This window comes from Solanum dulcamara, chromosome 2 (genome assembly GCF_947179165.1).
Source record: "Solanum dulcamara chromosome 2, daSolDulc1.2, whole genome shotgun sequence".
Lineage (NCBI taxonomy): Eukaryota > Viridiplantae > Streptophyta > Magnoliopsida > Solanales > Solanaceae > Solanum > Solanum dulcamara.
Window position 1 is genome coordinate 69,463,511 of NC_077238.1, and position 22,719 is coordinate 69,486,229.

The 22,719-nt window shown below is 37.3% G+C and overlaps 1 protein-coding gene across 2 annotated transcripts; it reads left to right on the forward strand.

Annotated features, from left to right (window-relative positions):
* Positions 1-632: 632 nt before the first annotated feature.
* Positions 633-22,719, forward strand: LOC129880660 (uncharacterized). 2 transcript variants are annotated; one of them, XM_055954790.1, is made up of 3 exons: positions 633-896; positions 21,307-21,361; positions 22,085-22,719. In XM_055954790.1, exons 1-3 carry the CDS (start codon positions 738-740, stop codon positions 22,438-22,440), a joined length of 570 nt encoding a protein of 189 aa, XP_055810765.1. In that variant the 5' UTR covers positions 633-737; the 3' UTR covers positions 22,441-22,719. The 2 variants fall into 2 exon arrangements, with proteins under 2 accessions (XP_055810765.1, XP_055810766.1); XM_055954791.1 differs by lacking the exon at positions 633-896 and adding an exon at positions 17,086-17,260.

A 22,719-nucleotide genomic window follows, 5' to 3' on the forward strand; every position in this document is an offset into this window, starting at 1 on the left:
TAATTTGGCTTTAATCGACAATTGAACAATACAACTTTATAACGCAAATTTAGACACACTTCAATTTAGAGAATGCATGTTTAGACACCTCAGTTCGTTTTTACTGTATTAGTTGAATACTCTAATTTTACAAATTAGTCATTTAAATACCTTCAAAATTTATATGTTACATAAATATCGAATGATTAAAAATAAATTAAGATGTCTGAATAAATTAAAATGTTATTATCAATTAACATAAACTAAAGATGTCCAAGTATAAATGGAGAGGGAGAGAGTAGTGACATTAGGAGCCCGTTTGGATTGGCAAACCAACTTAAAGTCCCTTTTTAGTTTTTGGACGTATTTGCCTAATGCTGACTTTAAGCCATAAAGTTCTTAAAGTCAGTCAAAAATAAAAAGTTAGGATTCCTAACTTTTTTTTCCTAAAGTGCTTAAAGTCATTTTCTTTAACCATAGAAATTACTTTTATATCCCTTATATTTTAACTAAATTCTCAAACTACCTTTTTTTATTCTTTTAACCCTAAAATTCACATCATATCCCTTATACTTTTATCCAAACACTCAAATATTTATTTATAAAAATAACTTTCGCCACTTCAAAATTTAAAAAATTTAAAAAGCACTTCTTTGACGCCTCTAGCTCAAGAAGAAAAGAACAACACTGCCCAGCGCCAAGTTTCACTGTATTTGGGGTTCTTCCATCAGTAGAGAGTAGAAGGGAAAAGGAAATCCATGGAAGCCCCCAAAACTGCGCCACCCCAAAGTCAAAATCTTCCTCCTTTTCAGCCACCCATGAACAGAAAGAGGCCACTTGACATTTCCAAGTCCCAAAATTCCCCTTACAACAAGATGAGACTCATTGTTAAAGATCTTCGACCCCATGTTATCGAGGTACACTAGTAAAAATTTTCTCTAAAAGAATGTACAAATTGACTTGCTTTTGACTGTTCTTGTTATTATTGCTTGTGGGTGTCCTTCAATTTGTGGCTTTCCCAATAAAATTGACTTGCTTTTGACTGTTCTTGATATTATTGCTTGTGGGTGTCCTTCAATTTGTGGCTTTCCCAATAAAATTGACTTGCTTTTGACTGTTCTTGATATTATTGCTTGTGGGTGTCCTTCAATTTGTGGGTTTTCAAATAAAATTGACTTTGTTTGGACTGCTCTTGTTATTATTGCTTGAGGGTGTTGCTCGGTTCTGGTTCTGCTGATTAGATTCCATTTATAAAGATCCACAGTTCTTGTTCAATGCTGGAGTACAATTTTCTATTTTGATTTCTTTTCTCCATTTTAAAGTAGTTTTCTAGCTACTTTGAAGGCAAAGATTTGACATTTATCATACTAGGGGTTTTGGTTTTGGGTTTTCTAAACATTTTAAGTGCAGATGATCCAAGTATTCACTAGATGTTGAAAGAAACTATTGTAGCAGCATTAGTAGTTTTGGTTTATGTAATACCATTTACTAGCATTAGATATACTCCCTATACAAGTTGGAAAGTTGGGGTTGGGAATAGGTTTCTTGCGGTGGCGGAATCAGGAATTTTACGAAGGGTGTGCAAAATTTAAAGAAGCAACTAACAAAAAATTTTCAGCTTATGTTCAAATTTATCTTGCTCAACCCAACTACTTTACCATGAATAATGTCAATAATCGCCTTTAGTTATAAGAGATACACAATGAATTATATAAATTGAAATAATGATTTTCTAATGGATGAATCAAGATTTTTGCTAAATACATCCAAACATTCATGAAAAAATAACACTAATTTATCGGTTTATTTCAATTTAAAGCTGTTTTTAATCTATTGATTTTACTACTACTTATTTTAATGGATGTATGTTAAATTTCTTGTGTTTTGCTAGAAAATATGTGAAAATCCTAGTCTAAAGTTTTAAATCATAGTTCTCTGGATTTACCTATATGAAATTAGGGAAGAAATTAACCCCTTATTAACTTTTTTTGTTCCAAAACTCCTAACCTACTCACGAGGGAGTGGAAAATACAATGTTATATGTGTAATTGCATATAACATTTCTTCTAATTCTTTTGATAGAAACTTGCTTCAAATATTATTTTATATTTAATCAAATAAATACCCAAATTAAAGTTTCTATTAAATCAGAGATTTGCTCAGATGTTAAACACTTTCCACCTCCACCTTTACCTCCTCCTCCAACTTAAAAATTGTGAGTTCGAATCACCATGGAGGCAAAAAGATGGAAGTTCCCAGGGAGGGTTAAAACAATAAATTATTAAGTAGTACTTCCTTCATCCACTTTTGCTTGTCCAGTTTACAATCAAGAGATAATTTATGATTACGTAATTTCTAATTTAATCTTATTGTTTACTGTAGTCATTTTCGAAAGAATTGAATTCATTATATATGCTTCCAGAGGTGCTTAAGTGGTCATTATCCGGGTGAAGGGATGGGGTAGGTAAGGGATTGTGGAACTTTGGTTTTATTTAGCGAGGAACCCTTTCACTCGGTGTTGAGCTGTCGTGTGTTCATACGCCGCTGCAAAATGGGGTGTTCGAAAGGAAACACCGACATATAGTTATAGTTGAAATGACTTTGATTTTGATGATAAATAATGGAGTACCAAAGCATGTACAGGTTGAAGCATTCACTACTGCAGTGTATTTAGTCAACAGATTGCCATTTTCTGTTATCAAAATGCAATCTCCCTTTTCTTCTCTTTATGGTTGTGATACTTTTAAGGGGGAGATCACTACCCTTCCAGAGACATTTGATTGAGTTACTTTAAAAAAATCTTTTGAGCACAATTCCGATAGTACAGTTCAACGTGCGATGAATATATTTCAACCAAGGCTTTAAATCATACGACATTATCAGATGGACGTCGAACAATGTTACATGGTATGACTGGGTGGAAAGAAGCAGAAATATGATGAGGAGGGTTACGCTCAGTGAGAAGGTGTTAGAATGGATTTGTTTCATTCTCAGAGAAGCATCATTGGACCAAAAAACCTTGGTGAGAAGGTGGAGATTCAAAGATCAAGTAGCAGAATATTTTGGTACGAGGAATCATAACTCCCACGGGAGATACGTGAGTATTCTCTCACTGAAGGGAGAGGACAGAATAGTTATTATTGTACCTAAATCAGACATTAATGTTGGGTGGAAAAGTGTGACATTTAAGATCCCAAGTTTCATTAAATGCTCACCACAAAAGGAGAAGAAGACACAAAGTAGGACACATGACTCTAAGATGCCTTATGCAAAAGTAGTTACGATCAACAAATGGCAAAGTAATAATTCTGAAATACTAACAACCAAAAGTAAAGAGAAGGAAATCAACTGTGAAGCCAAAATCAACGATCAAGGAATACTGGGAAGATGCATCTTTGGATCTTTCGACAAGGAAAAAGCTGAAAATCCCACCCTATCAGAGGTTAGACGTTGGTCCTCATCGGTGTGGAAAAGGCTTTTGGGATCAATATCTATGAGATGCTGGACAATTGTTTCCTCTTCGAATTCCCAAATAGATACATGGCAGAACAGGTTCTCCAGGGAGAATGGCTGTGGAAGAGAAGCATACTTAAGCTAGAGGGGTGTAACCCTACTGCAGGCTGTGTACCTATCACTTACAAACCCAAATCTACATGGATTAGGACTATGGGTATTCCAATGCATCTCTGGACGGAAGAGATTTTTCATGAAATCAGAGAACTCTGTGGAGGGTGGCTGGCAAAGGAGGAGGAAACAGAGCTAAGGAACCACCTCAAATAGGCCAAGATTGAGACATAAGGGGATGATCGGAGCATGTCGACGGAAGTCACCATCACCAGAGATGGAGTTAAATTCATAATTCCGATATGGGTAGAAAGAAAAACTCGATTCTAGTTGTCGCCGGAGAAGTTGAGGTGACTCGAAGGAAGAACCAGCGGATAATAGAGCCTTCAACCTCTATATCCATGAGTCCAAAACATGATGGAGACGGAACAGGGGAGCCACACGTAGGGATAGCTAGAGATTTTTGAAAATTAACTGAAAGAGCACGCGAAGGGTATGTGCACAATTTTAAAAATAACTTGGGCCTGAAACCATTTGGGCCGGACCAGGCAAATATTATTGCTAACAATTTTAACCAGCAGCCCATGGATGAATTCTTCCAGGAGGTCATAGTGGATGAAAACACGGTGACCTATTCTTTAAATTATCACATGCAGAGAAGACATGAAACACATGAAGTTGCACTGTTCGCCATTGAAGAACAATTAGAACTTGAAGGAGATGAAGGGGAAAACGAAACTGCACAACTTGTGCAGAGCAAACAATGAAGTAACTGAAGACAGAACAGGGGGAAATTCTCATAGGTGGTATCGAAGCAAGACAGGAAATTTTGGGGATGGAAAATTCTGGGGAATTATGGGATGTAAAGGAGATTGAACCTCTTTGTACACAACAACAAGAAGCTCTTATTGAAACGGAGAGGAAGGCCACAGCCTGGGTTCATCAAAACTTACTTAAACTCCATAAGATGTTTGGAGTGGATTTCCAGGGACTGGAAGAGGAAGCACTTGAACTCCCAAGGTAGGTGGATGCAAGCAGACAAGTAAGAAAAATGGAGCAGTCAATAGAAGTGAAGAGAACAAAACATAAAGGAGCACAAGATTTAAAGAATCTGATATCTTTTGATGTTAAATTCAAAAGCAATGGAGACAGAGGGAGGGGAAAGGGGAGCTCATAGAATATCCCATGAAGATCAAATTAATCTCATGGAATGTTAGGGGGTTGAAGGAACAAGGGAAGATAAGTGTGGTACAAAATATGATCAAGGACCGGAAAGCATAGTCTGTCTCCAGGACACGAAATTAGAAGGTAATGTACAAGAATTAATTAAACAAATTTGGGCAGGGAGATGAATTAAATATGCATGTCTGGAGGCCAGTGGAACCAGAGGAGGAATCTTAATGCTATGGGATTCTAGAATCTGGGAAGGGAAACTTTACAAGTTGGAGCCTATACTCTTTCTTGCAAGTTCAAGGCTCAGTTAAGCAATTTTGAATGCCATATTACTGGTGTGTATGCTCCCAATAGTAAAGTGGAGAGGAGGTTAGTATGATAGGAGTTGGCTGATGTAAGGGGATTGATGGATGGACCATGGGCCATCTGTGGTGTCTTCAATGTTTGTAGATTTCCCTCTGAAAAAAGGGAATGCAGCAGGAGAAATTCAGCAATGAGAAAGTTCTCAGATTGCATTGAGGACATGGACCTCATTGATCTAAAACTAAGTGGTGGAAGATATACCTGGTACAAAGGTGATAACCATATCACTGCATCTAGAATAGATAGTATCCTGGTCTCCACTGAATGGAATAATATTGTCCGTAATCTAAAGCAGACTACTCTGCAAAGAGTGACTTCTAATCATGTTCCTATAGCTTTATTTTGTGGACACTGGAGCAATCTAAATCCTATTTCAAGTTTGAAAATTGGTGGCTAAACCAAGAAGGTTTTGTTTAAAGAATCAAAGACTGGTGGAATGCTTTTGAATTCTATGGGAAGCCTTATTACATCTTCGCATGTAAACTCAAAGCTCTCAAAGGAAAATTGAAAGAATGGAGCAGAAATGAACAAGAAAATCTGAAATGGCAAAAGAATAACTTTCTCAATTAGATGGCTGAGCTTGATTCACATCTAAATAGTAGAGCCTTAACAGAGGAGGAAATAGCCAAGAAAGCAACACTGTTCATGGAGTATGAAGGGTGTTTAAAGAATAAGGAAGTGGCCTGGAGATAGAGATCAAAAGCTTTATGGCTCAAGGAAGGGGTTAGGAATACGAAGTTCTTCCTTCAATCTGCTAATGCCCATAAGAGATATAACCACATTAATCAGTTGGAAGTGCAGGGAGAGACATTATCTGAGCCTAGTAGAATTAAGGAAGAAATCATCTCCTTGTACAAGAAATTATATGCAGAACCTAGAGAATGGAGGCCTTCTGAGAATATTAGCAATCATCCTACCATTGCAGAGGATGAGAATGAAGTATTGCAGGCTGATTTTGAGGAGCAAGAAGTTTTTGAATGTCTGAAGATGTGTGCTATAGACAAAGCCCCTGGCCCTGATGGTTATACGATGGGGTTTTATCTAAAATATTGGGACATCATGAAACAAGACATTATGGGGGCATTCCACAATTTCCACTTGACTGGGATGTTTGAAAAAAGCTATAATGCAACTTACATAGCACTGATTCCTAAGAAGACAGGAGCAAAGGAACTCAAAAGACTTCATACCCATCATTTTAATTGGAAGCTTCTACAAGCTGATTTCCAAGGTACTAACAGAAAGGTTGAAGAGAGTTGTGGATAAGTTGGTAGACAAGCAGCAGATGGCTTTTATCAAAGGTAGAAAAATAATGGATGCAGTGCTCATAGCTAATGAAGCAATTGATTCCAGAGTGTCCCAAAATAAACTTGGTATATTATGCAAACTTGATATTGAGAAAGCATATTACCATGTGAATTGGGAATTGATTTTAAGTATGCTGAGACAAATGGGTTTTGGTGTGAGATGGATCAGTTGGATCAAATATTGTATCTCAACTGTGAAATTTTCAATACTCTGGGTCACCTGAAGGTTTCTTTAATGCACATAGAGGGATCAAGCAAGGGGATCCCCTATCCCCTTCTCTGTTCAGCATAGCTATGGAAGGACTCGAAAACATGCTGAATATAGCTAAGACAACAGGAAGAATTCAGGGATTTGAAGTAAGTAAGGTTGCTGGAAACAGTGTAGAGATTACTCATTTGCAGTATGCTGATGATACACTAATTTTTTATGGGGCTGAGGAGGAGCAAATATTAATATTAAGACTTATACTGGTGTACTTTGAAGCCATTTCTGGGCTCCATATAAATTGGAACAAAAGCCATTTGTATCCAATTATTTGGGTTCCAGATATGGATCATCTCTCACAGATTCTGGGAGGAGTGGTAGGCACTTTGCCATCAGTATATTTGGGCATGCCTTTGGTGGCTAAGTCTGGGTCCATAGACATTTGGAACCCAATTCTAGAGAAGTGTGAAAAGAAATTAGCGAGATGGAGATCACAATATCTATCCTTGGGAGGTAGACTAACTTTGATTAACTCGGTCCTAGATGCTCTCCCTACATATATGTTGTCTATCTTTCATATACCCCAGTCAGTTGTTCAGAGGTTGGATAGAATCAGAAGAAACTTTTTGTGGCGGGCAATAAGGAAAGATTTTCACCTTGTCAAATGGAAGAACATTATCAGAGGCAAGGAACAAGGTGGACTAGGTATCAAGAATCTCAAAAACCAAAGCAAAGCTCTTAAGGTCAATTGGCTATGGAGGTATCATTAGGAGGATCAAGCTCTCTGGTACAGGGTAATCAAGAGCTAGTATGGGGAAATGAACAAATGGGTAACTAAAGTGGTTAATACCCTCTGTGGTATTAGTCTCTGGAAATCTATTAGAGTATTTTGGCATTTTCTCAGTAATCAATTAACTGTCAAGGTTCAAAATGGCAGAAAAACAAATTTTTGGGTTGATAAATGGATGGGTTATCTTTGCTTTGGCTCAGCATCAACAGAAAACTGTTGCTGAAATGCGGTCACATCAAGGATGGAATCTGGTCCTTAGAAGAAACTTGAATGACTGGGAGATTCCCAGAATGATTGAACTTTTCAATTTACTAGAGAGTTTTCAAGGAACACAAACAGGTGAGGATTATTTATGGTGGCATGGGCACAACAAAGGTAAATACAAGGTGAAGGAAGGATATAAACAGACAAGTCTTAGTGCTAATCAAGGCTTCAAATGGCCTTGGAAGCAAATCTGGAGAGTCAAAGTGCCTCACAAACTGGCATGCTTTACCCGGCTGCTAGCCATTGAAGCAGTTTTGACATTAGACAATGTGGCCAAGAGAGGTCTCTCTCTATGCAACAAATGCTCCCTATGTGGTAAGGATACAGAGACTGTGAGACACCTCATTCTACATTACAATTTCACAGCCCAACTTTGGTAGATTTTCCTTAATCTCAGAGGCATTTCCTGGAGTATGCCTGGTAAGATTGATGAGACTCTTTTCAGTTGGGAGGAGGTTGGGGCTGCAAACAGAGAAAGATGGAGGATGATCCGTGCTTGTATATGGTGGACTATATGGAGAGAGAGAAATGATAGATGTTTTGAAAATATGAACCACCCGCCGGAAGTTGAGCTTAAATGTATTTTGTTGTTTTGTTTTTGGTGTACAAATGTCTACTCCAAAGAGACTGAGTCAATCATAGATGTAGTAGGATCCATCTAGATTTTGATTCAGTTTTGGGGAAGATTATACTTCCTCTTATTTGTAAATATGGTTTTTCAGTACTACCTAAGTACTGACTTAAATACAAATGTTACCAATGTAAAAAAAACATCATTTTTCTGCTCTTCAAACTCGGAGATTGAAGATCTCTCTATGTAGTGACAAAGGCAAGATCTCTATATGTTGATAGATACCCGAGAGAAACAAGGACAGTAAAACCAGGGCTGTTACCCATTTCAAAACCACCAATCCATTGCAATTGCTTTGCCTTTTCCAACATGCTACTGAGACCCTCCATGGCCAGAATGAAGAGAAAAGAATATAAGGGGTCACTTTGCCTTATCCCTCTCAAAGGGGAAAAGAATCCCACAAGGCTACTGCTGACCAGAACAAAATATTTAACTGTGGAAAAGCTATATTTAATCTATTTGATCCATTTTTTTTTACCAAAAACCATTTGCCTTAGGATTGAAGTGAGATATTGCTAGTTGAGCTTGTCAAAAGCCTTTTCTATACTTTTTTGCCAGTTGATTTTGCCACTTATTTGCCTTTAATCCAATACTTCATTTGCTATAAGGGCTGCATCAGTGATTTGCGTGCCTCTTATAAAAGCATTCTAATAACTTGAGACCTATCTCCCTATCACTCTTTTCAATCTTTCAGTTAGCACCTTCGCCACCACCTTGTAGACACCACCAATAAGACTAATAGGTCTAAAGTCTTTAAGTTCTATATCACATTTCCTTTTCGGGATAAGGGCAATAAAAGAAGCATTGAGTATTTAATCATGTGACAATTGTATTGAAAATGATGAAAGGTACCCACAAGGTCCTATTTAATAGTGTCCCAACATTTATGATAGAAGGCCATCGTGAAGCCATATGGTTCGGGGCTCTTGTCAGGGGTACAAGAGTTGAGAGCACTCAACACTTCTTCTTCTTCAAAAGAATGTTCAAGAGCTACCCTATCACCTTAGTTCAGACAACCCAAGCCTTTAAAGGTTACGGAAGGCCTCCAAGCTTCAACCTATCAATACAATTTTATTTCCTATAAGAATTAGTTGCCCTTTGGAAGTATTTAGTATTTCTGTCCCCTTTTTTGAACCATAGGCACCTTGATTTCTGTATCCAAGATGTTTCCTCAGCCTTAGCTAACAGTTGGATCTCCATTTTTAATTGCAACAATTTGTTCTTTTAGGCTTGAATCTATACCCTCCCTTCGGTGGCCTCTTCAAGAACTAAAATCTCTTCCAAAGCTTTGTTAATTCTGGTAGAAACTTTGCCGAAAACCTCCCTGTTCCATGTAACCAAATCCATCTTCAAAGATTTCAACTTTTGAGAGTGCATGAAATCCGGAGAACCATTAACCACGTAGACTTGCAACCACTGTTTTACCAAGTTGGTAAATCCTTCCTTCTAAAGCCACATATTCTCAAATTTAAAATAAGAAGGTTTATTTGACCATTCACCACTCTCTAAAGAGGTGGATTTATAATATGAAATAACCTTGGGGAGAGCCAATTGAGCATCATTCCTCTCCAAAGAAATCAAGAATTTATCAATTCTAGAGGCTTGTAGTGAGTTTTTGATAAATCAACTAAGCCCATGTCTTGGATGAATTTAGAGAAGCTTTTCATGGCCTAGATCTTCTCACACAATTGAATCTTTCACTTTCAAATTAACTGACATTAAAATCTCTTTTGATGACTCAACTTTCATTCCAAAGACCCCTTACACCAGCTAATTCATTCTAGAAACCATCCCTTTCCCAATTAGTGTGTGGCCCATAGACACAAGTAAAGCAAAATCTGAAATCAATTTGAACACCTTCCATCATAGCCGACATAGTCTGTTGCCCCTTGCGTGCATTAATACAATTTTTTTCACAGAACACTTATAATACAATTGTAATACATATTACCAAGAATAATTTATAAAACACATATAATACAAGTTTTATTCATAGATAATACATTTATCACACACTTTAATACACTTACAATACATTGTATCAATTTTTTACCAAACAAGCACAATATATTTTAAAAACATTTATAATACGTTTATATTGCATGCATAATTCACTTTTAATACATAGCAAATTTACCATTATATTGCTATGTATTGCTATAGATGGTAATAAATACAAAGTGTCGCTAAAATCAATAATTATTTATTAAAAAGTACTTACCCAAGTAATTTTTCCTTCTTAAAACATCATTTGAATTCTTACCCTACTCTGATTTTAAATAAAGGTTTTCATAACACCTTTCAAATAATTTCTTATTTTTTTTCTAAAATTAAGTTGGGACTCTAATTTCATAATAAATAAGCCAAATTATGAAAATTTTTTGTTGTAATATTTGACAAAGACCCTGAAATGGATGGAAGTACTGAAAACTCTATAGTGAAATGGGAAAAGATGTGAGTTTCTCTATATTTGGAAAGACAAGCCTCTGTTTCTTTAAGGATGGAGTCTTAAAAAGTATTTGTGTTACATCTTGAGAGAGAATGTTAGAGACCCCTTGAAAGATGAACTACGAGACTCAACTGATGATAGCTTCACTACAGTTACAATTTTTTTATCCAAAGATGAGAAGCGAAAGCGTACAAAAACTATAAGACAAACCGAAAGATATATACTTCCCTTATATTCAGTGTGATGAAGTATCATGCACACAAAAAGCATAGTGACATGCATGATTTTTCTGTACTTGATACTTCATCACAACTAATATAAGGGAAGTGTATATATCTTTCAATTCGTATTGTAGTTGATATACGGTTTCGCTCCTTATTTTTGGATAAAAAATTTCAACTTTAGTGAAGTTACTGCAGTTGAGCCGCGTAGTTCATCTTCCGGGGGTCTCTAACATTTCCATTGGTCCTCCAATTTTTTTGAGAAGAACAAAGGAGTCGAGATTTTCTCTCAATATGTGACATAAATACTTCCTAAGACTTCTTTGTTTGTGAAAAGATTGAGGCTCGTCTTCTCAAATGCATAGATGAAATAGTTCCTCCATAACCAAAATATACCAAAGAAAGGCGTTAAGTATAGAGGTTTTCCTCCGGTGTCTTTGTCTCTTGATAATCTAGGTAGAGAAGTTCCCATCTTTCCCCATTTCACTATAGAATTTTCAGCACTTCCATTCATTCCGAGGTCCGTATCAAATGTTATAATAAAATCTTTTTATAATTTGGCCTATTTATTTCAAAAATGGAATCACATATTAATTTTAGGAAAATTAAGAGATCATTTCCAAGGCGGTTTGATAGCCCCTAACCTTCTGCCCTAATACATGTCCTCCACACCTTCCTATCTAAGGCCATGTCCTCGATAATCTGAAGTTATGACATATCCTGTCTTGTCACCTCTTTCCAATTATTTTTCGATCTACCCCTGCCTCTTCGTGTGCCCTCTATAACTAACCTCTCGCACCTCCTCATAGGTGCATCCACTCGTCTCCTCTTCACATGTCCAAACCATCTCATTCTCACTTCTCTCATCTTGTCCACCACGGAGGTCACTATCTCTTATTTTGAATATCCTTATTTCTAATCTTATCATTCCTAGTATGACTACATATCCACCTTAGCATCCTCATCTATGCAACATGCATCTACTGAACATGAGAGTTCTTGACTGGCCAACACTCTGCCTCACACAATTATATCGGTCGAATCATCATTCTATAGAACTTACCTTTGAGTTTTGATGGTATTTTTTTTATCATACAAGACTCTAGAGGTAAGCCTCCACTTAATCCACACCATACTAATAAGATATGTGATATCCTCATCGATGTCTCCACTCCCCTAGATTATAGATCCAAGGTACTTGAATCTGTCTCTTTTGGAGATATTTTGTGTGTCAAGCCTCACTTCCACACCTTCCTTATGCATCGCCACACTGAATTTACACTCCACATACTCTGTCTTAGTCCTGCTCAACTTGAACCCTTTAGTCTCCAAAATTTGTCTCCATACTTCTAGCTTAGCATTATCTCCATTGCGCGTCTCATCAATCAACACTATATTATCCACAAATAACATACACCAAGGTACTTCATCTTGAATGTTTCACGTCAATTCATCCACCACTAAGGCAAATAAGAATAGACTAAGAATTGATCTCTGATGTAAACCCATCTCTATCGGGAAGTGCTTCGAGTCTCTTCTCACTGTTCTAACTCATATTTGAAATCCTTTGTACATGTCCTTTATCAACCTAATATATGCTACCCATGCACCTCTTGCAGTTAGGAATCACCAGAAGACGTCCTTCAAAACTTTGTCGTGGGCCTTCTCAAGATCAATGAACATTATATTTAAGTCTCTTTTCTTTTTTTCGACACTTCTCCATTAGTCTCCTCATAAGATGGATAACTTCTGTGATTGATCATCCTGACATGAATTCGAATTGATTCTTGGAAATAGACATACTCCTTCTCATCCCCATCTTTACTAATCTTTGCCAAACTTTCATAGTATGGCTTAGCAACTTAATACCCATGTAGTTGTTACAATTTTGAATATCACCCTTATTCTTGTACGATAGAACTATTTTATTCCACCTTCATTTCTTGGGTATCTTAGCCGTCTTAAAAATGACATTGAACAAGCTAGTCAACCACTCCAAACTTGTTTTTATCTATGCTCTTCCAAAACTCCATCGGAATCTCATGTGATCCTGTTGCTTTTCTCTTGCTCATCTTACTAATAGCACGCTTCACCTCCTCAACCTTAATATGCCTATAATACCCAAAATCTCGATGTCTCACCGAGTGCTCTAACTCACCCAATACCATGTCCCTCTTTTTGTTTAATAGTTTGCGGAAGTACGCTTGCCATCTTTGCTTAATGAAGGTCTCTTCCACCAATATACATTCTTCATATTTGATGAACTTCACTTGATCCAAGTCTTGGGCCTTCCTCTCTCTTGCCACTTTGCATTCGCAACCTTCTTTGCTTCCACTTTGCCTTGATTTTCTTTTTACCGCCACCAATCCCTTCGGCGTCCACCAAAGTTATCCTTCGATTCCCCTGGCACCTCTCTAGAAGCTTCCTTAATGCAACTAGTTGTCTTATCCACATACTTTCTCCACCACTCCTCCACGCTCCTAACACCTTCAACTTCTCCCCAATCACACGAGATAGGGCAGGTGTCAAACTACCCCATTTAGTCTTAGTCCGGACATATGCATTTCTCTTCCTCCTCCCTCACTTAATCTCCAAGTTCATCACCAAACGTCTATGCTGAGTAGTAAGATTCTCTCTCGGGATTTATCTTGCAATTTTACAAAGGACTCTTATCACCTTTCCTCAAGAGCAAGTAATCTATCTGAGTTTTAGCCACAACACTACGGAAAATAATCAAGTGATCATATTTCTTCATAAAGCATGAATTAGCTATCACCAACTCAAAAGCTCTAGAAAAATCCAAGAGTGATGATCCACCGTTGTTTTTAACCCCAAATCCACTGTTGCCATTCACATCGTCAAAACCACTAGAAATGACACCAATGTGGCCATTGAAATCTCCGCTAATGAAAACCTTCTCAGTGAAGGATAAATAGGAGGAGGATATTGTTCTTACAGAATGCTCAAGTTATATTAGGCTACTTAAGGCCACTTGAGATGATTACAATCATCAATTACATCTCTATTTAGACTACTTGAAATATCAATCCAAGAGTCTTGCACAAATAACTAGATACATGTATCACTAACTCCTAAAAGACTTCTTGAAAAACTAAGAGATAATATTGAAAGACTAAAAGTCAAGGACAATATCTTTGTGAATGCATTAATTTCAACACTCAGTGATCGGAATACCTCCTAAAACCGCATCCAATTCCTTCCAAAAAAACTTCTTTACCTCCTTGTCTAAGCCTGAATGCGGAGCATATGCACTAATGACGTTCAAGGTTAGCCCTCCAACGACTAGCTTGATTGCCAACAACCTATCGTTAACCCTCAAAACATCTACTACTTGCTCCCTTATATCTATCTACTAGGATGCCTACACCATTCTTGTTCCCCCGAACTTCTTGAGTACCAAAGTTTGAACTCATCCACGTCCCGTACCATAGAAGCTACCCATTTGATCTTCTGAATGTAGGCTATATGAATCACATCTTCACTAATTCAGTGGACTTTTCAAACAAAGTCCCTATGATCCAAGATCCTATTCTCAGCCTGGCAGCCCCCTTAACCCCATAGCCACCCCTACCCCTCGCCCCTGACCCCAACCGAGGACAAGACCCTAGTCGATCGTCTCTTACCAGGGCCACTACAACTTAGAACTCAAAGCATAAGTATGAAACTACAGGTAAATACACTAGAGTCTGCTAAGGCATAAGAAAAATGTACAAGGAGGCAGTAATATCAAAAATGAAAAGCACAAAGAAATCGTGACTATACAGCATGAAAGATTCTGAAATCACAGGTTTTCAACAATAAAAATTCAACTAAAATTGAGAAAATATACAGAAAGGTGAAGATAAGATGAATGAATAATGAATAAAATCGCTAATATGTTCTATAAAGATCAGTATCAAGTGCAAGAGAAGGAGCAAGATCGGAACAGACCTGGTAGCGCTGCAAGATTTAAAATAAGCAAGAAACCTGAATTTCTATGTCATTGGAGGTCACCAAAAATGCTGGATGTTATCAAAAATAGTTGAAGTTGAGTCGCCGAAATTTGCTAAAAGTCGCCAAAAATTGATAGATCTAGTTCAGATCTGGACAGATCTGGTTCAGTGGTATATGCATTCGCTGGAAAAAGAAAGAAGAAGAAAAAATCTAATTCACTGAAGACTTCATCGGAGAAGATAAACGACCAAGTGAGTAGATGTTATAGTCTAACTGAAAGAAGTAATTTTCTTCGAATTAAAATAAAACCCACAAAAAATGACCAATCTTGCAATTATTTTAAGGATCTATATAAGTAAAAATAAAAATGTTACTATCCATGAACAAGAGATACAGACAGTCCAGTCCAGTCCAGCCCGTGACAATAGTTTAATTCGTGATTTCTTCAAAATCACAAGGAAAGAAAAGGAAGAACATGTCTTACTAATGAATGAAGTGTTAATCTAAAGTGGGAAAATAATCAATATTATCAACATGTTAATGTAAGCTAATTATAACAACTCTATTATTATTGCTTAGGTTAAGAACACAAAAATGGAATTAAGATGCGTAACTATTAAGCTGTCTTGTTTAGAAGTGCGTTTTAGATGTATGAAACAACAAGCTACATCTTTCTCTCATTGCTCCTCCTACGACTAGCAATCGAATGTGCAATTGCTTTATGATTAAGGAGATGAGAAGGGACCTAGCTATACACTTATAGCCATCAAGCATGACCTAATGGGCCTCCCGGTAATAGTCTTATTAGGTCTTCTTTAACGGGGTCTACACTACTGTCGATCCACACCAATACATGAAGTGATTCAGGCCCAAAAAACAATTCAATATATAGATGGTCCAGTTATGTCTACCAACTATATTTATTTAGTGTGTTTCATAATCGTAATAATTAAGTTAATGTTAATCCACATTTAGTTATATTTCTAACAATTAAGGTATGCATCAAATCATGAATACACATTAATTAAACAAAAGAAATTAATATAAAAGAAAAAGTGAGAAAAAATCACAAACAACTCATGCTTTGTGCTTATATAAAGCCAAAGTTAAGTTAGGACAACTTCAAAATTAATCAGACCACACCAAATTAGCAGACAAAATTCAAACAACGAAAAAAAAAATACAATCTATTACTAAAATGCAGAATTTTAGTCACATAAAGCTTAACACGTAAATTAAAAAAATGAAAGATTAAATAAAAGAAAAGAAAATTATCTTTTGCAGAGTAGCTGACCCTGGCCAAAGAACCATCTAGGTTAACATGTAAAACCCTTATCTGTAACATATCAATCCTCGAGAAACCTTAGATTGTGGTCCACGATATCTTGTAACACCAACATAGCAACAAAATATATGTGATGCCTGAATTGGACCTATCTCCTCAGCCTGTTATGCCTCATCCTCAACATCTATCTATGGCTAGGGGGACACTGCCCTAGTACGACCTTGAGCAAGTGCAACAACTCTTGCTCTACTTCTGCCTTGATCTTGTACAGGGGTGGGCCTTACAACAGGAACATGTGCCTCATATCCAACCACAACTATATGAATCCTCACCATTTGTGAAAAAATGCGAAATAAAATTTAGAAACTCAAGGAATAACCAATTACGTACAATAAGGAATCAAAGATTATAATTTTTCTAAAATGACATGTAGCTTCTTGAAGACAGATACAAATATCATCGTATTGATACACAAGATTCTATTAGACACTTGTCCTTGTATTGTGAGACTAGTGAACCTAGATGCTTTGATGTCAAATTATCACGATCCTAAATTCAAATGTCATGATGGCACCTATCCTACCCCCTGTAGGTAAGCCAACCTTCCACCCTAGCAAGAATTTTTGAATCAAGTGGCATAACCCAACTCGATTTGGCCTTCTTTCTTAATGGATTGCTATTAATTTCTTGTTTTAGAAATTGGCTCTCATCCTGGCCCTTCAAAAGTATCTCAGCCTGTATCGTGAATCAATGAGCTCTTCTTTAATAGATTAAGTTGGACCCAACCAATTAATATGTAACATAATTATCTTTCACTAGAGATTTGCTCAAGAAGAAAAGACCAACACTGCCCAGAGCCAAGATTCACTGTATTTGGGTTCCTTCCATCAGTAGAGTAGAAGAAAAAAGGAAATCCATGGAAGCCCCTAAAACTGCGCCACCCCAAAGTCAAAATCTTCCTCCTTCTCAGCCACCCATTAACAGAAAGAGGCCACTTGACGTCTCCAAGTCCCAAAGCTCCCCTTACAACAAGATGAGACTCATTGTTAAAGATCTCCGACTCTATGTTATTGAGGTACACTAGTAAAATTTTTCTCTAAAAGAATGTAAAATTTGACTTACTTTTGACTGTTCTTGTTATTATTGCTTGTGGGTGTCCTTCAATTTGTGGGTTTTCCAATAAAATTGGCTTGCATTTGACTGTTCTTGTTATTATTGCTTGTGGGTGTTGCTCAGTTCTGGTCCTGCTGATTAGATTCCATTTATAAAGGTACAGAGCTCTTGTTCAGTGCTGGAGTACAATTTTCTAATTTGATTTCTTTACTCCATTTTAAAGTAGTTTTCTAGCTCCTATGAAGGCAAAGATTTGACATTTATCATACTAGGGGTTTTGGTTTTTGGGTTCTCTAAACAATTTTAGTGCAGATTATCCATGTATTCACTAGATGTTGAAAGAAACTATTGTAGCAGCATTAGTAGTTTTGATTTATGTAATACCATTTACTAGTATTGGATATACTCCTTATACAAGTTGGAGAGTTGGGGTTGGGAATATGTTTCTTGCAGTGGCGGAACCAGGAAATTTTCGAAGGGTGTGCAAAATTTGGATATTTTTCTACAACATCATTTTTCTACCCTTCAAACTCGGAGATTGAAGAAGATCACTCTATGTAGCGACGAAGGCAAGATCTATATGTTGATAGATACCTGAGAGAAACAAGGACAGTAAGACCAGGTCTGTTAGCCATTTCAAAACCACCAATCCATTGCAATTGCTTTGCCTTTTCCAACATGCTACTGAGACCCTCCATGGCCAGAATGAAGAGAAAAGAAGATAGGCAGGGGAAAATAATCCCACAAGGCTTCTGTTGACCAGAACAAAATATTTAACTGTGGAAAAGCTATATTTAATTGATCCATTTTTTTTACTAAAGACCCATTTGCCTTAGGATTGAAGTGAGATATTGCCAGTTGAGCTTGTCAAAAGCCTTCTCTATACTTTTTTGCCAGTTGATATTGGCACTTTTTTGCCTTTAATCCAATACTTCATTTGCTATAAGGGCTGCATCAGTGATTTGTGTGCCTCTTATAAAAGCATTCTGATAATCTGAGACCAATCTCCCTCTCACTTTTTTCAATCTTTCAGTTGGCACCTTTGCCACCACCTTCTAGACACTACCAATAAGACTGATAGGTCTAAAGTCTTTAAGTTCTATATCACATTTCTTTTTAGGGATAAGGGCAATAAAAGAGGCATTGAATGATTTAATCATGTGGCAATTGTTGTGAAAATGATGAAAGGTACCCATAAGTTCCTATTTAATAGTGTCCCAACATTTATGATAGAAGGCCATTGTGAAGCCATCTAGTCCGGGGCTTTTGTCAGGGGCACAAGAGTTGAGAGCACTAACACTTCCTCTTCTTCAAAAGGATGTTCAAGAGCTACCCTATCACCTTAGTTCAGACAACCCAAGCCTTTAAAGGTTACTGTAGACCTCCAAGCTTCAACCATCAATACAGTTGTATTTCCTATGAGAGTTAGCAAACACTTTGGAAGTATTGGTATTTCTGTTCCCTTATTTGAACCATAGGCACCTTGATTTCTGTCTCCAAGATGTTTCCTCAGCCCTAGCTAACTGTTGGATCTCCATTGCATCAATTTGTTCTTTTAGGCTTGAGTCTATACCTTCCCTTCGGTGTCCTCTTCAAGAACTAAAATCTCTTCCAAAGCTTTGTTAGTTCTGGTAGAAACTTTGCCGAAAATCTCCCTGTTCCATGTAACCAAATCCCTCTTAAAAGATTTCTACTTTTGAGAGTGCATGAAATCCGGAGAACCATTAACCACGTAGATTTGCCACCACTGTTTTACCAAGTTAGTAAATCCTTCCTGCTGGAGCCACATATTCTCAAATTTAAAATAAGAAGGTTTGTTTGACCAGTCACCACTCTCTAAAGCGATGGGTTTATAATACGAAATAACCTTGGGGAGAGCCAATTGAGTATCATTCCACTCCAAAGAAATCAAGAATCTATCAATTCTAGAGGCTTGTAGTGAGTTTTTCCCCCTGGTCTAGGTATAGAAGGCCCTCTGCAATGATAAATCAACTAAGCCCATGTCCTGAATGAATTTAGAGAAGCATTTCATGGCCTAGATATTCTAGCACAATTGAATCTTTCACTTTTAAATCAACTGACATTAAAATCTCTTCCGATGACCCAACTTTCATTCCAAAGGCCCCTTACACCGGCTAATTCATTCCAGAAATCATCCCTTTCCCAGTTAGTGTGTGGCCCATAGAAACAAGTAAAGCAGAATCTGAAATCAGTTTGAACACCTTCCCTCGTAGCCGACATAGTGTGTTGCCCCTGGTGTGCATCGATACAACTCCATTGTCTTTTATCCCATAATATAATTATGCCCCATCTATTGCCTCTGGCTTTCAGTTCAACCCATTCAATCAATCTTGAACCCCATAACTGTCTAGCTATCTTCACAGAACACCCTTCGATCTTAGTTTCCTGTAATCATAGAATGTCAGGCTTCCACTTATGGATAAGAGAATTGATGGTGCTCCTCTTGCTCGTATCATTAAGCCCCCTTACATTCCAGCTAATGATCTTCGCTTTCATTCAGAAAAGGCTTTGAGTTGCCTGCCCCTGCTGGATCCTTCACCTCCGTCATATGTAATAGTGCAAACCAATTTCTTTCCCTCTGTTTCTCCCTTTTTTCGGTTTCTTAGCCTCTACTTCTCCCCTTTTTCTGTTGCATTTGAGATTGCCTTTTCTCCTCCATACGCAAAATCATATCGAGGATTTCATGTTTAGATTCTCTGCCATGCTATCTCTCAAGGTGTAATTGTCTCGACCCAAAATCTCTTAGGCTAAGTAATTGATACCTAATTGCCCCGAATTGAGTATACCCATTATCTAATCAATTTAAGCATGAAAAATAATAACTGAAGGAACTTAAAGCAGCGGAATAATATAAGTCTAAACATAGCTTTTTGAAGCCTAAGCGTCTACAACCCGAAACGATGCTAAGTCTGAACTAATACATACAACACTATCATGGTAACATCCATAGAGTAATCATGAGACATGCCTGCATCATAATAACTTTCTAGAATAATTGAAAATACATTAGTAAAGACGCCATAGGGAGTATATGGTCGGTTCACCACTGTCTGATTGGCTCAACCTTGTTGTCCTCTAGGCGGCGCTCCTGATTTAGTGGATATTTATGCATTTAAGTAGAAAGCTTAGACCCAATGGGGAAAGTCCAAGGAAAAGTGGAAGCCAAGAATTGCTTAAAAACCCAGTCGGTTTTTTGTTAGCCAGGTCCAAGCTTAAACCTGAACTTGATTTGCCAGTTGGTTTTTTTGTTAGTGGAAAGAGTTGACTGGCCATATATTCTGGTCTATAAATCCAGTCAAAACCATTTCTCCAAAAATGGTTTCATTTTGATAACTTGTCAAACTTAACTCTGTGACCCATTAAGTAAATAACTCTATCATTGATGACTGGCAGAGAGAATAACTATCTGTACTCAGGACTAATTCTACCTCATAGCCAATACACATGTGACAAATGCACCGAGGATCACCTTTCTCTTGAGCTGAGAACTGTAAATGGTTTCAAATTCCTAATTTGATGTGAGATATTTAACCAGAATAAGGGGAATGTCAAGTTTAATTTGTTACGTATTTATTTTCTCATATCCTTGAGTATTTATTTTCTCATATCCTTTCAAGGTAGAGCTAAGGTCTGTGTACACACTATCCTCCTCAGACTCTACTTGTGGGATTACATCGGGTTTGTGGTTGTATTTATTTTCTCATTTATTATTTTTGTTAATGTTTTGAAGTTCTCAAGATTCATTTTCCTGTTAAGGAAAAAGAGGAAAAAGTTCTCTAGATTCATTTAAAATTATGAGACCTCATGCAATGTAAATGATAATCAAACATCTGGTGGTCTTATCCATTAGCACCAAATGACACTGGAAAGAATGGTGTACAGGGCAATCCATGGCCAAAATCTCTGTGTTCTCTTTGCCTCCATGAATGCTAATTCCTTCGAAGAATTGGATGCTATAGGGTCTTACTTTTATTTGTCATCTTGAAGGTTCTCCGTACTCCTGACTTCCGCAATTGCAAGGCTGCTACTGAAATTCGTCAACGTAAGTTTCCTATCAAATTTATTCTTTACAATCTTTTCATTTAAAAAGTTGTCATGAAATAAATACATCACCAAGCTATTAGCAATCTTAAGCCACACTAGTCATGAGATTATGTACATGCTAGCACGTTCTCTTGTTCCTGTTTTGCTGATACCAATATGATGCATCATGTGAAGTCAGTAAGAAATACACAGCTGTTTGAGGCATTGTCTTCTAGGTTACAATCGCGTGGTAAAAAAGTAGTTTTAATATAACCTAGTTGGTTGCAGGTGGTTAAACATCTACCTTACAAGCCATTTCTTTTGCCCTGTACAATAATTTACGTAACAGAAGCTTTCAGCTATTCATATAGGAAATGCTTGGATTTTTGTGTTTGCAAGATACATTGATCCGGTAATCTATATAGGAACTTGTATTCAGTGATCCACTTTCGCTGGCCCTTGGATGTATCATACTTGAACAATGTTTAAATTTCATTAGCATGATCCGCACAAGACACACTCGTACTACTTTGCATGGTCAGGATTTCTCGCTCAGACGAGTCATCTTTTAGCTATAGCAATCCAATTGCCCACGGATACGGTTATCTGTTGTTAATATTGGAACCATGCATTTGTTGCCTCTCTTAATTTTTTGTTGTCAAACTATGATCAAGATTTTGAACATGACAATCAGCAGGCTATATCAGACGTGTTTCCTTATTATGTGCATGTAAATGTGCAGAGTTGAATCTCCTGATAGATCTTTACAAGGAGGTGATGGAAGAAACAATAAACCCAGAGGCGGCTAAGGATGGACCTGGAGCTCAGAATTCTTCGGTGGATATCAAGGATGGAGAAAAGCCTAGTGAGCAACAGAAAGACATGAAACCTCCTCCAGAAATTGGGGCATCAGCTATGCCTGAAGAGGATTCATCTGAGAAACAGCAAGCTGAAGATGATGGGGTCCAAGGGACGGGTACATATGTCGTTGGTGGTTCAGCATTTGGCTGGAACTTTATAACGTACACCAGCGGGAAGGCTATCTATTATGGACGAAGCAAAGAGTCCTTCCGATCTTCATATGTTAAATCTGAATGAAGTTCCCAAAGTTCATTTCTACTCTCTATTTTAGGGATTAGAATTGCTTGATGTGTGTACTATAGTAGATTCAGATATTTGGTTAGTTCTACAACTTCTTTTCCACCCTCTTCCTCCATCTTGTATGTATCGACTATCGAGTATAACTGCTGGATCGTCTAAAGCTCTTGAAATTTCAACCAGGATCCACCTATGTACTACTCATTTCTCACAACTCTCACTTGAGAGACGAATCTCTTTATCTGAGCATGGCATGGCGTGTTGCAACTTACATATCTA

What these genes read in the sequence shown, in the direction of transcription:
- LOC129880660 (XM_055954790.1), top strand. Translation starts at nt 738, where the DNA reads ATGGAAGCCCCCAAAACTGCGCCACCCCAAAGTCAAAATCTTCCTCCT. An exon ending in TTCGACCCCATGTTATCGAG is followed by an intron (nt 897 to 21,306) that starts GTACACTAGTAA and finishes GTCATCTTGAAG; the next exon opens with GTTCTCCGTACTCCTGACTT. An exon ending in TGCTACTGAAATTCGTCAAC is followed by an intron (nt 21,362 to 22,084) that starts GTAAGTTTCCTA and finishes GTAAATGTGCAG; the next exon opens with AGTTGAATCTCCTGATAGAT.